Source organism: Nannobrachium achirus (assembly GCF_963921795.1).
Source record: "Nannobrachium achirus genome assembly, chromosome: 24".
Classification (NCBI taxonomy): Eukaryota; Metazoa; Chordata; class Actinopteri; order Myctophiformes; family Myctophidae; genus Nannobrachium; species Nannobrachium achirus.
Window position 1 is genome coordinate 26,423,609 of NC_137831.1, and position 15,093 is coordinate 26,438,701.

The 15,093-nt window shown below is 41.1% G+C and overlaps 1 protein-coding gene across 1 annotated transcript; it reads right to left on the minus strand.

Moving 5' to 3' along the window:
* Positions 1-2,719: 2,719 nt before the first annotated feature.
* On the minus strand, positions 2,720-9,590 carry LOC308280181 (four and a half LIM domains protein 2-like; the record flags this gene model as incomplete). The annotated part of the gene is made up of 5 exons (XM_080720444.1): positions 2,720-2,871; positions 6,910-7,096; positions 7,759-7,928; positions 8,575-8,749; positions 9,435-9,590. The coding sequence occupies 5 exons, from the start codon at positions 9,588-9,590 to the stop codon at positions 2,720-2,722; spliced, it is 840 nt and encodes a 279-aa protein (XP_080576570.1).
* Positions 9,591-15,093: the final 5,503 nt, after the last annotated feature.

A 15,093-nucleotide genomic window follows, 5' to 3' on the forward strand; every position in this document is an offset into this window, starting at 1 on the left:
GATTTAGCTCAAGAAGGGGGGGGGGGGGGGGGGCACTTGAGTGATGCAGTCGTAAAGTGCCTGATCACCACTGTGGAGCCTGGGGGTTCCAATCTGAACGGCCCATGGTCAGGGGAGGGAAGCTGAACGGCACAGGGGTCAACAATATGTCCGTACATGGACAAATGTGTCCATGACAAGATTTGGACTTGTCCGTGGTAAATATTAGATTATTTTTACACACCATTATAATGTTCTTATTTTGATCATAAGACCCAATTACTGAATGTCAGTCTCACTAGTAGTAGTGAGTCTCAAATGTTACATTTTTCTTTGTTTCAATAATTGCCCTCTCTGAGTAGAAAACATGCCGTGCACCACATCTCCAGTAAAGGCTTGATTATACTTTGTTTATTGCTGTGCGTCGCATTATGAGCTTGTATATCAATTTTTTTTTTTCTGTATTTTCATCAAATGTGCTATTTTTGAAATTTCTGCCTTTGCACCTTTTTTTGGGACGGTGGTTAATAAAGTCTATCAAGAACCCTGACTATCTGCTTTAAAACAACTGACACAAAATCTTCATCAAGAAGTACTACGTCACCATACCGTCCGACATTAACTCCCAAAGTAATGCAGTAATGTATTTAATATTGGAAAAAAGAACATGCTAAATTAGAATACAAATACCTTGTCCTTAGAAGCCACAACAATCTTTATTATATTGATATTATAATACAGGCTTTTGCGTTCCATTACATTTCACAGCAGAATAAATCATGTTAGTTGAATTACATTATTTCTGGTAAAACAACACAGGAATGTTGAACAACACAGGAATGTTAACTGATAGCCATTGGCCAGCTCTGTTTGTTTACATCAGTGGTTCTAAAAGTGGGGTCCGGGGACGCCATTCAAGGAATCAAATGGACCCTTACAGGTTACAGGTCTGTAACTCTGAGTGAGCACAAATGGAACCAAAATGGTTCCTTACAGGTCATTTTAGTTCCAGTTTGAACCCCAGTATGATATGCATGATATGAAAGAGTTACAGACAGCTAATGGTCCATTAGGTTCCATTTGAACACCATCAGAGTTACAAATGTACACGTCAAGGGTCCATTCGGCCCCAGCCCCAAAAAGAACCAGTGCATTATTGCACCCATGACATTAAAACATTATACTGTTTTATAGCACAGCATTGCTAATGAATAGTGTTATTAAATTAGTCGCCATCTTCAACCTTTATCACTGCTGTCGGGTGAAAACCTTGTAAGTGCAAAACATTATAGGCTACTATTCAGGAAATGGAAAAAAAAATAAAATAACCTGTGTTCCAATGGATCCAATAGAGATAGTGATCACAAGCTCTCTCAATATTTATAAAACCCCAAACAACCATAACCACTTTCATCTTTTCGAATAGCTGAAAAATAGACGATCTACGCGCTCACAAAGTCACAAAAGCAGTGGTGTGGCTATGTTAGCTCCTTTTACATGACACTCTTGTACGAAGAGGTGGCACAATGACACAAAACATTAAAAGTTGAAATATGGGGATAGGTTTCTGCCCGACAGCAATGACATAAATATACTCACATTTTCATCAGAGCATGCAAGTAATATCTCCTAATATGAGTAACGTGAACAGATTAGTCTGATAGGAGAAAAATTATAATAATGAAAGAAGCATTGATTTGAGAAGAAAACGACAGCCACAGAGAGATGCACTTTCTGAGTAGCTAAGAGTAGGGACCAGGCATCCTGCTTGGTGTGTGTGTGTGTGTGTGTGTGTGTGTGTGTGTGTGTGTGTGTGTGTGTGTGTGTGTGTGTGTGTGTGTGTGTGTGCGTGTGCGTGTGTGTGTGAGCATGTGCGTGTTGCATTGGTGATTCATTCAGTGTTTGGGGTACGCGGTTTTAATGATGTCATGCGCTTACATTACCTACATTACAGGAGTTAACAAGTTCAGACAATGGTGTATTGATATACAATACATACACTCATCTCTTTGTTAAATCACCCTGCGGTGACACTAAACGTTGTCGAGGTGTGAATTTGGGGGTTATTTTGCATGCCTGTGCACGTGCAGGCGTGACACTGGTCAGAAAAGATAAGGGACAGCGTGTACACAAGTGACCGAACCAATGCAACACTGCGTGTGTGTGTGTGTGTGTGTGTGTGTGTGTGTGTGTGTGTGTGTGTGTGTGTGTGTGTGTGTGTGTGTGTGTGTGTGTGTGTGTGTGCGTGCGTGCACGTGTGTGTTGTCTGCGTGCAGGGGCGTCACACCAAATTCTGGGCCCTGGGTACAAGGATTCACTGTGGGCCCCCCATGAAAGTTAACTATTGAAAAATAGCAGATATACAAGCTGACAGCGAGCTTGTAGATCTGCTATTTTTGAAAAATTGAGAAAATGTGTGCAAGAAACCTATGCTTCCAGTGGTGCTCAAACTTTTTCATGTCAAGGACCCCCAAGATGATACGTATTTGGCCATGGACCGCCATCTCAAAATATTTAGTTCCAGGGACCCCCCCCCCCCCCCCCCCAGAAGCAAAATTTGAGTTACAAATGTTCGCTTAAAAAATACATATATTCAAAGATTTGCACACATTTTCACGACTTTTCTAGGGCCCCTCCACCTTGGGCCCCAGTAACTCAGTCCCACCTCCCCCCCCCCCCCCCCCCCCCCCCCCCCTTGTGACGCCCCTGTCTGTGTGTGTGTGTGTGTGTGCCCTGGAGCTCAGGCCTCCCTGCCGCAGTCGGGACACATGATGTCGCCTTGGACGGTCAGGAAGCCACGCCCCACCAGGGACACGCAGCACTTCTTGCAGTTGAAGCAGTCGTTGTGCCACTGGCGATCGTTGAACGAGATGTACTTGCTGCCTCCCTGACCTGGGGAAAAAAAAATCAAACCAAGTTTGAAGTGAGCGGTGGATGTGAGCAGTTCATTTTTTTGTGTGAGAGGAATGTGTGAGTGGCAAACATTTTCAGGATTTTTTTTAAAATAAATATTTTAAATACAATTAGGAAGTAGTGAAAATAGCCGATCTACATGCTTACAACACAGCGTGTTGTGAGCTTGTAGATGTTCTATTTTCACTAGCTTGGGTCCCAGAGAGACATCAAATTTCTGTTTTGGGCCTCACGCTAAAAGGTTTGTGAACCACTGACAAATAGACACACACGGTCAAATGTGTGACATGCACCGCTCCAAAACAAGCAAACCAAGCAGGAACGCATATTAAAGCGGGAATATTATTTGTTCATTTCAGTGACTCGAGTCATTGAGTTCCTAGTATTCAGTAAAACGGTGCAGCCATATTCAGTGATTTGGTATATGGAGCTGACTGGTTTGTTTGTGCCTTTAAGATATTGACAATATCTTAAAGGTTCGGTACCAGTTACAGGCGGCAGCCGCTCGTAACTGTTAAAACAAACCTAGCCCAGCCACCCTCCCCCTGACCCTTCTTTGTATATATCTACTGTATATATTATTTTCTTTTTCTTTATCTACTGCATAGTACTGTGTTCTAGCCGTCTGTCATTCAATGTTATATGAGATTCCTAAATGGTTTTCTGTGCAAATAAGCACTAGGATCTCCTTTTAGTTGACCGTGTACCAGTGAACTGTACCGTCATGAAACTGTACCTTTTCCTGTGCAAACTTCTAATAGTCTTCAATCAATCAATCAATCAATCAATCAATCAATCAATCAATCAATCAATCAATCAGTACAATGATTTACGAAATCACACCAAATGGTCCACACAATGGACATTCAACGCACAAACAACCGAACAAAACTACAATGCAACAACAAATAACGACAATACAGAAAACTAAATATAGGCCTACAGATTCAATTAATGGTAATGACGGTCACAAGATGGTCACATATTTGGTCACCAGTTTCTCCCTAACACCAGCAGCTGAGGGTGAGTAGGGGAGGAGGCAGAAATGTGATTATTGGAATATGTCTCATGATTACCAGTTGGTGAGATTAGTCAGATTAGTCTTTTTTTTTTAACTATAAATAGAAATACCACAATATAATACTCAGATTGTGCTATTTCTTCCTTATTGCGACCGTAGGTCGCAAGTTTACTGTGAGAAACGTCACAGCTTGTCTGCGTGTAGACGTGTACACATTTTTACAGTCTATGGGTTTGCCACTCTGACATCATGCTCTGATGTCACTGTGATGTCCAGCACATCTTGTCCACTTATCCGTGTATCTCTGAAGGGCATGCCTGACACTGTGGTTCCCTTGACACATCACTGTGACATCACAGGTGATATCACAGGTGACATCACCTATGTAAAAGTCCATATATAGGTATTCCCCAGAATCCCTTTTATGCCCATACCGGTATATGAAGATCCCTGATGTCATCGATATATCACTGGCCAGATGGCCAAGACATGGCCCATATCTGTGTGGCTGGTTCAGATAGGATCTCCATGTATGGGCATAACATATATTGTATGTTGTGATGCCATGGGAACCACTCGAACGGAATCCCTTTTATGCCCATATATGGAGATCCCTGATGTCATCAATATTAAGCCCATATCTAACAGGACTTCATATGGGAATGCACATATATGGAGGAAGACAGCCCATATCTGTGTGGCTGGTTCAGACAGGGATCTCCATGTATGGGCATAAAAGGGATGTACTATACAGTACATGGATCTCCATATATGGGTAACTGGTCCTTGGTGTAAAGTATTGAGAAGTTGCACTTGTACTTGTAAATTTCGTGTACTTTGTTACTTCCCCCATGTTACTGCTCGAAAACCAAACAGGAACAAACAAATAGGCTCCTGATCACCATAATGTAATAATCATCTAATGGATGTTGGGGACAGGAAACACATGATCGGGGGTAAATCTAAAGCATGCTTATTTTAAGGACTTCATGGCGCCCATTATATTTCTGCACTGATGCAAAAGGACTGATCCGTCCAAATCAAGATCACACCTTGGAAATAGAATAATTGGTTCCATAGCTCTGTGCTGGACGCGCGTTGCTGGCACCAAGGCTTTTGGGGTGATGATGAGAGATAAATGGAAGGGGCGCCTGTATGGTCATATATATGGCTTTGTTAAGTAGGGTCGGAGAGGCTTATTCTCAGTATTAGTCTAGAACAGTGGTTCTCAATCCTTTTTAGGCCGTGACCCCCAAAATAAACATAATATGAACTGGGGACCCCCACCCTGACAAGCACTTTGAATTGTAGGTATTACATTTAATGTGACTCGGTTCCACAGATGAATATTGTGAAAATAGTAGATCTACATGCTCACAACGCCTCGCAGTGCGAGGCGTTGTGAGCATGTAGATCTACTATTTTCACAATGTTTGCCTCTTACTTACTTAATATTTGACAGCTTGGCCAGTTTGGTATTAAAATGGTCTTGGAAATCCTTAAATTGTCACTTTATAAGTGTGCAGATACCCTGTATACACTTCATCTGTATACAAAATCATTTGGGGACCCCAGGGGTCCCGACCCCAAGTTTGAGAACCACTGGTCTAGAAAGGTTTCCTATGTAAATAAGCCAAAAGGCTTTCTTGGATCTCCTTTTTAGTTGACCTTTTAGTTGAACTGTACTGTCATGAAACTGCACCTTTTCCTATGCAATCTTCTAATACATTTTTCAATCAATCACACTTTGGGAGTCAGATGCTCGGGTTCCCTGCCCCCGTGGTGCAACTGGCTTCATCGGTGCATAATTGGCCCGTGTTCAGTGGAGGGAAGTCAGGGCAGCTAGGGAGGGAGGACGATCCAATCTTTTTGAATAGGCAACGTAAGGGACTATAATTGTTTTTTCACAAGTGTACAGAAAGTGCTAAAATTATGTTTTTATGTGGCCACGCCCACCTGTTCATTAAGTATGCCTGGTTGTCAGGCGGGTGGTGATCCTGCTGAAGTTAGCCATGTGGATTTTATGATGTAATTAAATCAGTGTACTATCAATTGGGCCTTTTGGCCTTCAGCTTTCAGGAAGTAACCAAAAATACACAGGGAAGACATATTTGCATATTATAACCACACCTGGGGGTCTATTAGAGTAATGTTAACTCATGGACACATACAAAAGAGAAAAAGTACAAAACTATGGCACCACCTTTTTAGCGTAAATGTCTAATTAAATGGATTGAGGGTTTGAGTGGTTCAGGGTGGTGTCCAGTGTTGTATTGCCCCGGTCAAGTGGGAAGACACCGTCCCGTATCTTTTCTGAGCAGGGTGGGTCACGCCTCTCAGACGCACGGACATGCAAACAACCCCGAGATCACACCTCGACCATGTTTACAAACGCTTTAGTGTCACAACAAGTGATTTTAACAAAACAGAAACGAGACGGTATGCATATGAATACCATTGTCTGAACCTGTTATCTCCTGTAGAGTAAGTATAGGTGATAAGCAATGTGCATGTGATGTCATTAAATTCAGCGTTTTTTGTGTGTGTGTGTGTGTGTGTGTGTGTGTGTGTGTGTGTGTGTGTGTGTGTGTGTGTGTGTGTGTGTGTGTGTGTGTGTGTGTGTGTTGTTTCTATGTCAGTGGTGCTCAAACCTTTTCATGTGAAGGACCCCCATAATGATGGCCACAGACCCCCATGACCCATCTTAAAATATTTAGTTCCAGGGACCCCGCAGAATTAGGAATCATCATTGAGTTACAAAGGTTTGCTTAAAAAATACATATACTCAACGATTTGCACACATTTTCACGACTTTTCAAAAATAGCAGATCTCGGTGCCGTGCTGTGAGCTTGTAGATCTGCTATTTTTCAATAGCTAAAGTATAAAATAATGAAGGCCCCTCCACCTTGGGCCCTAGTAACTCAGTCCCACTTTCCACCCCCTTGTGACGCCCCTGGTGGTGTCGTATACAGTCAGTGACAGTGTACAGGCTTACCACTGATGGACTTGGTGCATGAGGCACAGTTCTTGGCGAACAGGTTGCAGAAGCATCCGAGGCAGTAGACGTGGTCGTCGCGCGAGGAGAAGCGCTTGCCGGACAGCTGCTGCTTGCATCCCACGCACACAAAGCACTCCTTGTGCCATGGCTGCTCGTGGTACGTCACTCCTCCAGTGGTGATTGGCTACAAGGGGGATGATAATGGCAATGAACTTTATTTCATATAGCACCGTTTCCCGTTTATACGTTTTAAAACAAAGAAACAAACAAATAAATCTAAGAACTGATTAATAAACCAAAAAAATAATAATCTTAAAATCTATTCTAAAAGTAACAGATAGTCAGAGATCTTAGGACCGGTGCTCTGCGCTTAGTCATGGTGAGGAAAGGTGCTGCAGTATTCTGTAATATTTGCAATTTGGCAAATTTGGCAGACCAGCTAAAAGAGCGTTAAAGTAGTCTGACATTACATACCGGTACTATTAATAAAAGGCACGCATCAGCTTTTCAGTATCAGCGGATGAGTGAAAGAATTGTTCGTTATGCACGTCATGCACACACGCACACCTCCGCTAACAAATGTACAGTGATTGGAAACTATAATCCTCATGCCATCCTGATATAGAAGATAATATAGATATAGTAGAGGATTGCCCAAAAAGACTTTTGGTCTTGTCTCGTCTTTGGCCGTGTGGAATGACCTACAACAAATTGACGAGATATGTCGTCTTTGACAGTGAATAAGTTAATTGAAAAAAAGTAATGTGAATAAGTTAATTGAAAAAAAGTAATGATGATGATAGAATGATCGCTGCAAGAAACATGGACAGTTAGAGCCGAGCGTACTTTGCTGCACTGGACGCATTGCAGGGCGAACTGCTGCTCGTAGCAGGGCATGCAGTAGTTGACGTTCTCCTTCTGCACAAAGGTCTTGGTGCCGATGGGCAGCTGGCAGCGCTGGCACGTGAAGCAGCCCTCGTGCCAGCTGTTCCCCCTGTGCTCCATCTTCCTGGTGCCTGTTGGAGAGCGAGCGAGCGAGAGAGAGAGAAAGACATTAAGACCTGACTGAGGCCATTTCTTGTCCTAACTATTTTTTTTTATATTATATTGCTATATCAGTGGTTCTACTTTTTTCATGTCAAGGACTCCCAAGATTATTTGTATATTTGTACAATTTCATGATTTTTCAAAAATAGCAGATCTACACACTCGCAGCACGGGCACGAAGAGACACGCTGTGAGTTTGTACACGTATATCTGCTTTATTTGAATAGACAAAATCTTTTAATGGGTTAATTGCAATAAAGTTAAATAACTTAAACGTATACTATGTTAGTAATTCCACTGATCCAACCTGGAACAAAATCAACCGATTGATCATTACAATAAACGTGTTCTGAAAATATGTATGGGTTTAGTGGTTAATGAAAAAAAAAAAGTTTTCATCACACAAAGATTCCTCGGGGGCGCCCGCTGGCCTACTGGTCCAGGCGCATACCACATAGGCATTGATGCCTGACGGCGTCGCTGGTTCGATTCCCAATCCGGACGACCTTTGCCGCATGTCACTCCCCGTCTCTCCCTCCATTCCAGCCTACTGTCCTATCCAATAAAGGCATAAAAAGCCCCAAAACAAATCTTAAAAAGATTACGAGTCCTCACCAGGCATGATGGTCTTGGTGCACTCGATGCACTTGGCAGAGTACTCGTTGGCGTAGCACTCGGTGCACATCAGGATGTCGTCCCGGGTGGAGAAGGGCTTCTCCACCAGCGAGCTGGTGCACTTGTTACACAGGAAGCACTCGTCGTGCCAGTGGCGCTCCCTGTACGACAGGTCCTGATATGGGAACAACGACCTGTGTTAGAGTTTCCATTTCGTTTTTGTTTCAGTCATATTTTAGTCATCGGAAAAGTTTTAGTTTTATTCTCATTACATTCCACTAAATCTACAGTTATTTTGTCAACAAGAGATTGTTTTGGGGGCTTAGTATCGATAAAATCGATTATTTGTATCGCAAAATGATTCGATAAGATGATTTGCATTGAAAAACGATTCAATATGATACAAAGTCAAACAATACAATATTTTGCTGTTTTCATATCGATATAGTAGATATTCAATGCATCGATGCAGTTACTGTATTGTCACACCTCTATTAATGTATTTCCTTTTTTGGGTATCAGTTGTTGTTTTTCAACACAGAAAGAATACAGTTACGGTATGCAGTATAGACTGATGCATCTGTCTGCAGTGGCTCAGGGGTAGAGTTGCCGTCTTAGAACACGGAGGGTTCCCAGTTCAATCCCGGGTTCCCACAGAGTTAGTGTCGAAGAGTCCTTGAGCAAGACTCTGAACCTCTAGTTGCTCCGATGAGAAGGTTGGTGCCTTGCATGGTTTCCTCCGCCATCGGTGTATGAATGTGTGTGTGAATGGGTGAATGTAATGCACATCTCTCTAAAGCACTATATAAATGCACCATTTACCATCACGAATAAAAATAAATTTAATTTAAGTTCTTTACCCTGCTGGTGCAGGGAATGCCTTTCTTGCATTTGTCGCAGGTGTTGGAGAAGACCGTATCGTAGCACTTGATGCAGTACGGGCTCTCCTCCTTCAGGATGTACTTCTTTCCGTACAGGGTCTCCTTGCACTCCTCGCAATCATAGCGATCCTCCATTCTTCAATCCTGTCTAGTCCTCTCTTCACCTCACTGACGCTAAGAGAGGAAAACGACAAAGCCATGATGGTAAGTATAACGTCATAGCACACCAGTAAAGTTTCTCCTTTTTGAGTCAATTAAATATTTCAACTTTTTGTTTTATTTTATTTTATAATTCTGTGCTATTAAACACCCGTTGCGTCTGTGTGTGGGTTTTAGAAGAATTGGCAAAAGGATAGAGCCTGCAGTCGCGCCAGGGCTGGCTGCAGGATGAAATGACTAAGGGGGCTGTTGAAAATTGTGAGGGGGCACATTATTTTTTTATTTTTATGTAGGCTAGTAATAATGAACATTATTTTAATTATCTATAATACCTACAACGGATGCCAGTTTTTGGGAGCTGAAATAACAGCCGCTGCTACTGCGCTGTGGTTTAGGTAATAATCATTATTATCATTATTATACGGTAACTGTGTTTCAATACTGTTATTGTAATCTCTCTGACAATAATAATATTCAGTCAATATTTGTGTTGTTTTTTATATTTTCTTGACTTTACATAGAATATAAACTGAGGGGGCACAACATGCAACTGAGGGTGCAATGCCCCAGCAGGCCCCACTGTAGCGCCGGGCCTGAGTCGCGCACACTGATGTAGGCACAAAAAGACTTTTCTATTTGGTCAGCCAAATAACTGTGGTCAGCACCCACCTGATGTGCGTTATACCCAAGTTCCCTTTTTTCAAATATTGAACCATTCAAGTATTAAAAAAGAGAAAAGAGCCTCTGACTGAACCTCATTGGCTCCTCAAACTCTACAAACCACCCAACTCCAACTTTTAGAGTTAGTAGTCAGAGGTGGAAAAAGTACTCACATTTTGTACTTAAGTAAAAGTATCAATACTGCACTAGATGTACTACGTTACAAGTAAACGTCCAGAATTCAAAATGTACTTGAGTAAAAGTATGAAAGTATTGGCATCAAAATGTACTAAAAGTACCAAAAGTAAAAGTACTAAATGTTTGAAAATAGCAGATCTACAAGCTCACAACGCGTCGGCTATTTTCAAATGGCCTAGGTATAAAATAGAGCTAAAGTGGTTCATGTATGTTTATTATAATTTATATCTGAAAAGTAACTTGTAACTAAAGTTTTCAAATAAATGTAGTGGAGTAAAAGTACAATATTTGGATCCCAGATGTAGTGGAGTAGAAGTAAAAGTAGGCCTACTGAAAACTGGAAAAACTCAAGTAAAGTACAAATACCTTAAAACTGTACTTAAGTACAGTACTTAAGTAAATGTACTTAGTTAGCCTACTTTACACCACTGTTAGTAGTTTGACCCCATTCACAAAAATAGGAAAAGTAGCAGATCTCCAATCTCGTAAAATGTTTTGTGTGATGCTGTGATATGACTAAATAGGGCCTTAATTTACAATGAAAAAACTAAAAAAAAGGAATTATTATGATTCATGGAAGAATCCACCTACATCAGGTATGACTTGAAAGGACATTTCACTTTCAAAAAAATGATTTTTCATTACTCTTTTTTCATTTATTTTTAATATATTATGTTTTTATGTTTATTTTATTTTAAAGTGAACTATCCCAATGAGGTCAGCTGAACCAAACTCTCTCCAAACTTCAATAAATGTGTAGATGTAAAGACAGTGTGGTGGTGGAACCATTTCCTTTTTCTCTGCATTGTCTGTTCTCTCTAGTCTATACCCTATACGCACCTGTCCTACTAAGTAATTGTGCAAAATGTCTTCATTTACTGGCATTTACAGCAAACACTGTTGTTGAGGCGAATCACAATCGCTTTATATGCTGCCAAAATACCTCCGAAATTGGTTGACTTGATTAAGTAAACTTAATACAGCCCGACGTTATCAACTGTTTGTAGAAACTTGATTCACACGAGGTGACTTTAACGTGAAAAGGCTCTCTGGAGGAATTTAGCCGCATTAAGGCAAGATAAAATAAAGAAGGTAAACAAATAAAGAACAGAATAAGTCTGTCACTTGTTCTGCGAGTTTGTCCACTGGAGGGCGCTCCAAACATCAACTCTGTGGCTCTAAATGCAGAGAGAGAGAGAGAGAGAGAGAGAGAGAGAGAGAGAGAGAGAGAGAGAGAGAGAGAGAGAGAAAGAACAGCAATTTAAAAGAGTGTAGTGTAATAGTAATGAATGGATAGGGAATAGGACCAGGTGGTTAATGTATGTTTTCCATTTTTCAATCTAAACCTAATTGTAGTGTAGTTGGATGGGTGGATGGATGGATAGATGGATGGATGGCAGACATATATATTCAATGAAATTATCCTGCTGTTATTACGATATAGATACAGGTTAAGAGGAGTATTTTAAGATGCAGTGTGAGATGTACAGTAGTGGGGTAGAAATACAAAGCATTGAAACAAAATGTACATAGGCCTACTCTTCATGATATTATAACAGAGCTATATGTTGGAGGGACTGCAAGCAGATTGGTGCTGATCATACACATATTTTCTGGAGCTGCGCTAAATTGAAAACCTATTGGAAGGGAAAATGCATGGAAGTATTGGCTATCCTAAATATAGATTTACCATTAGACCCAAAAGTGTATGTTTGGGAGTGGTTCCGGAGCATTTGGCAAATAAACAGGTTGTTTACATTTAGATTTTGTACATTCTGTTGCTGATAGCAAAAAAGAAATGATCCCTATCCTGGCTGTGGCCACTACCACCTATTCTATACTTATGTGTGTTCTGATTCCAAAAAATTTGAATTTTCTGGTTTAATATACGTGTCTGCCTAATTGTCCTTTCTTTTTCTTTTTTCTCTTTGTTGTTGTTTGTGTTGATTTTGGTCTATTTGCTGATAAAAGATGACCAAGATTTAACTGATGCAGAAAGGGAAATAAACATCTATGTAAAAAGAAGAAGAAGAAGAAAAGTACATTAAGCAAAAGCACCTTAAAACCGCACTCAAAGCACGGTGTCGGGGTGAACGTACTCGCTGTCCCCCCCACCTGCTGTCAGGATATATTGAGATCACAAGGGCCAAGTAAACACATTCTTCCATGTGTGCCTGGGACGTTCAAGAGCAGTAACGACTAATTTGTAGATTGCATCAAGTCATTAAAGGCCCCACAAGGGCAAATGCCACATGGAATGTTAGAACGGGAGCCAGGGCTGGCTCGGCACGTCATTTCATTTCACCCATTGTGCCATCAGAGCAGCCATTAAGACCTGAGGCCGATTCTACAAAATGTCTACTAGGAGGTGGTCCTAGTAATTCATTTTCAATGGGAGGCGGCCGGCTATTTCGGCCACGTGGAGAATTTTAGAGGCGGCGAGGCGAGCGACACAGCCCTGTGAAATCCCCGCGAGCGTGCTCGTTCGTGCATGCTCAAGCAGGTGGCGAGAGATGGATCGTGTTCATCTTTGTGAAATACCGCGTGGCGTTTGCTCACTGAGCGAGTGTGTTTGTGTCCCTAGCAGGGGCCCCTGCGGCAACCGCTGCTCATCTGAGGAGCCCTTAAATCCCCTCCCGCCTATGAAGAACATTCATGGGGGCCCGCAGTGAATCCTTGTACCCAGGGCCCAGAATTTGGTGCGACACCCCATGCTTGTACTTGGTAGTGTGTGGATGCTCTTCACAATGCTTCACATCGCCATGCATGGTGAGCATGCAGATAGTGGTTTCGGTGCATGACACGGCACTCAACTAAGTAGGCCTATGAATCGGGCATCACACTTGTGGCTACTGACTAGGGATACCAATTGTATCCAATCAGGAGAGAGAACTCATTACATTCAAATACATTAAGTTAAATTGGGATGTGATGAAACAAATAGCCTACATTTTACTGGAACACAAGCAGATCTTTGTGGGGTTCCGTCTCATGATTTATTAAAGAGCAGGAGGGACCGGGAGACCTCTGTTACTGAACAAACACTATAGCAATGAGTCGGTAGTAACTGCATGTTTTACATATGTAAAAGTAGCAATACCACAGTGTAGAAATACTCTGTAAAAGGGCTGTATTTAAAATTTTCCTTGAGTAAAAGGAGAAAAGTACTGGCATCGAAATATACTTACAGTAGCAAGAAACAAATCGTTTGAACAAAATCTGCATTTTTAAAACCTTTCCAAAAATAGGTGTACTACAAGCTCACAACCCATCGTGATGGGATATTGTGAACTAGCAGATCGGCTATTTTTGAGTAGCCATGGTATAGAATAGAACCTAAGTGTTTAATATGTTTTCCATTAATTCTCTAAAGCTACAAAGTAACTAAAATACATTGAATAATTGTAGTGCAGTAAAAATAGTATGAACTAAAAGGTCTTGAAAATGTTTAATACTCAAAGTAAAAGCACCTCAAAATTGTATAGTAACAGTTCTTGAGTAAATGTGTGGACTTTTCCACCACTGGTAACTGAAAATAGAGGAGAGAGAGATACAAAATAAAGCATTTTTTCATCCAAATAGTACAGCATTCCAAGAATTTTGAAGAATTAAGACTGTGACAAGATGGAAGCGTCAGATGGCCGCGTCAGCGACACTCTCGCCGTTGTCAGCTCCGTTAAAAACATTCCAACCAATTGAATCAATTGGAGTCATGCTCGGTGAGCTGTGAAAAACACCTTTAAAGAAAAACAAAAAACAAACTCATGGAAATTAAATTTTGGAACGAATCATAGTGAAAACACAAGAGAGAGACAGACGTTGAAAGTGCGGCGGATGACAACGAATGAGGGTTTGTTCAGTTGGTGACTGTAGAGGTTCACTGATTCAGTTCACAAATTAATCGATGAAAGATGACCATTGGTAGGCCTGTCACAATTATTACAGTACATAATCGTCTAATCGTCATAATGATTAAGTTCACGAACAAATCGACGCATGAATATGACTCCGGATGTTCACATTCTCTGAATCTCTTCGCTAGTCGCATATCACAGATCTGCAAGCTCACGCCGCGTTCGTGACAGGTTCAGCGAAGAGATTTGTCGAGGAATTAAATACTACTAGATTACGGTATCTACAATAGAGCCTGAGGGACCCCGTCTGTTAAGTTTTGATTAAGAAACAACCTGTTTGATGTGAAATAAGTTTGAGAATCGCTGCTTTGAACAGTATGCCTCCTCCACCTAGCATTATAACAACTTGTCTATAAATAAAATATGTCTGTAATGTATAGTCTGAAACTAATTTGAACTAATTAAAGTTTATTTTAACCAGTCTGTATGTTAGAGTATATTAATAATACAAACTGGCACATCTGTATGCGCCAGTTTGAGTATGTTACAATACTGTAACTATGTATCGTAGAGTATCAATACAATAAATATAACTAGTTACTCTGTATGGTAGAGTATGATAATAAAATATAACTGGTACATCTGTATGGTACGTTAATACAAACTACTGTAACTAGTGCAATGTGCAGTGGTCTCCATACTTTTCCACTGCATGAGACATTTAAACCCCTCTGAAATGAAGATGAGTAATTTCCCCTCGAATAGCC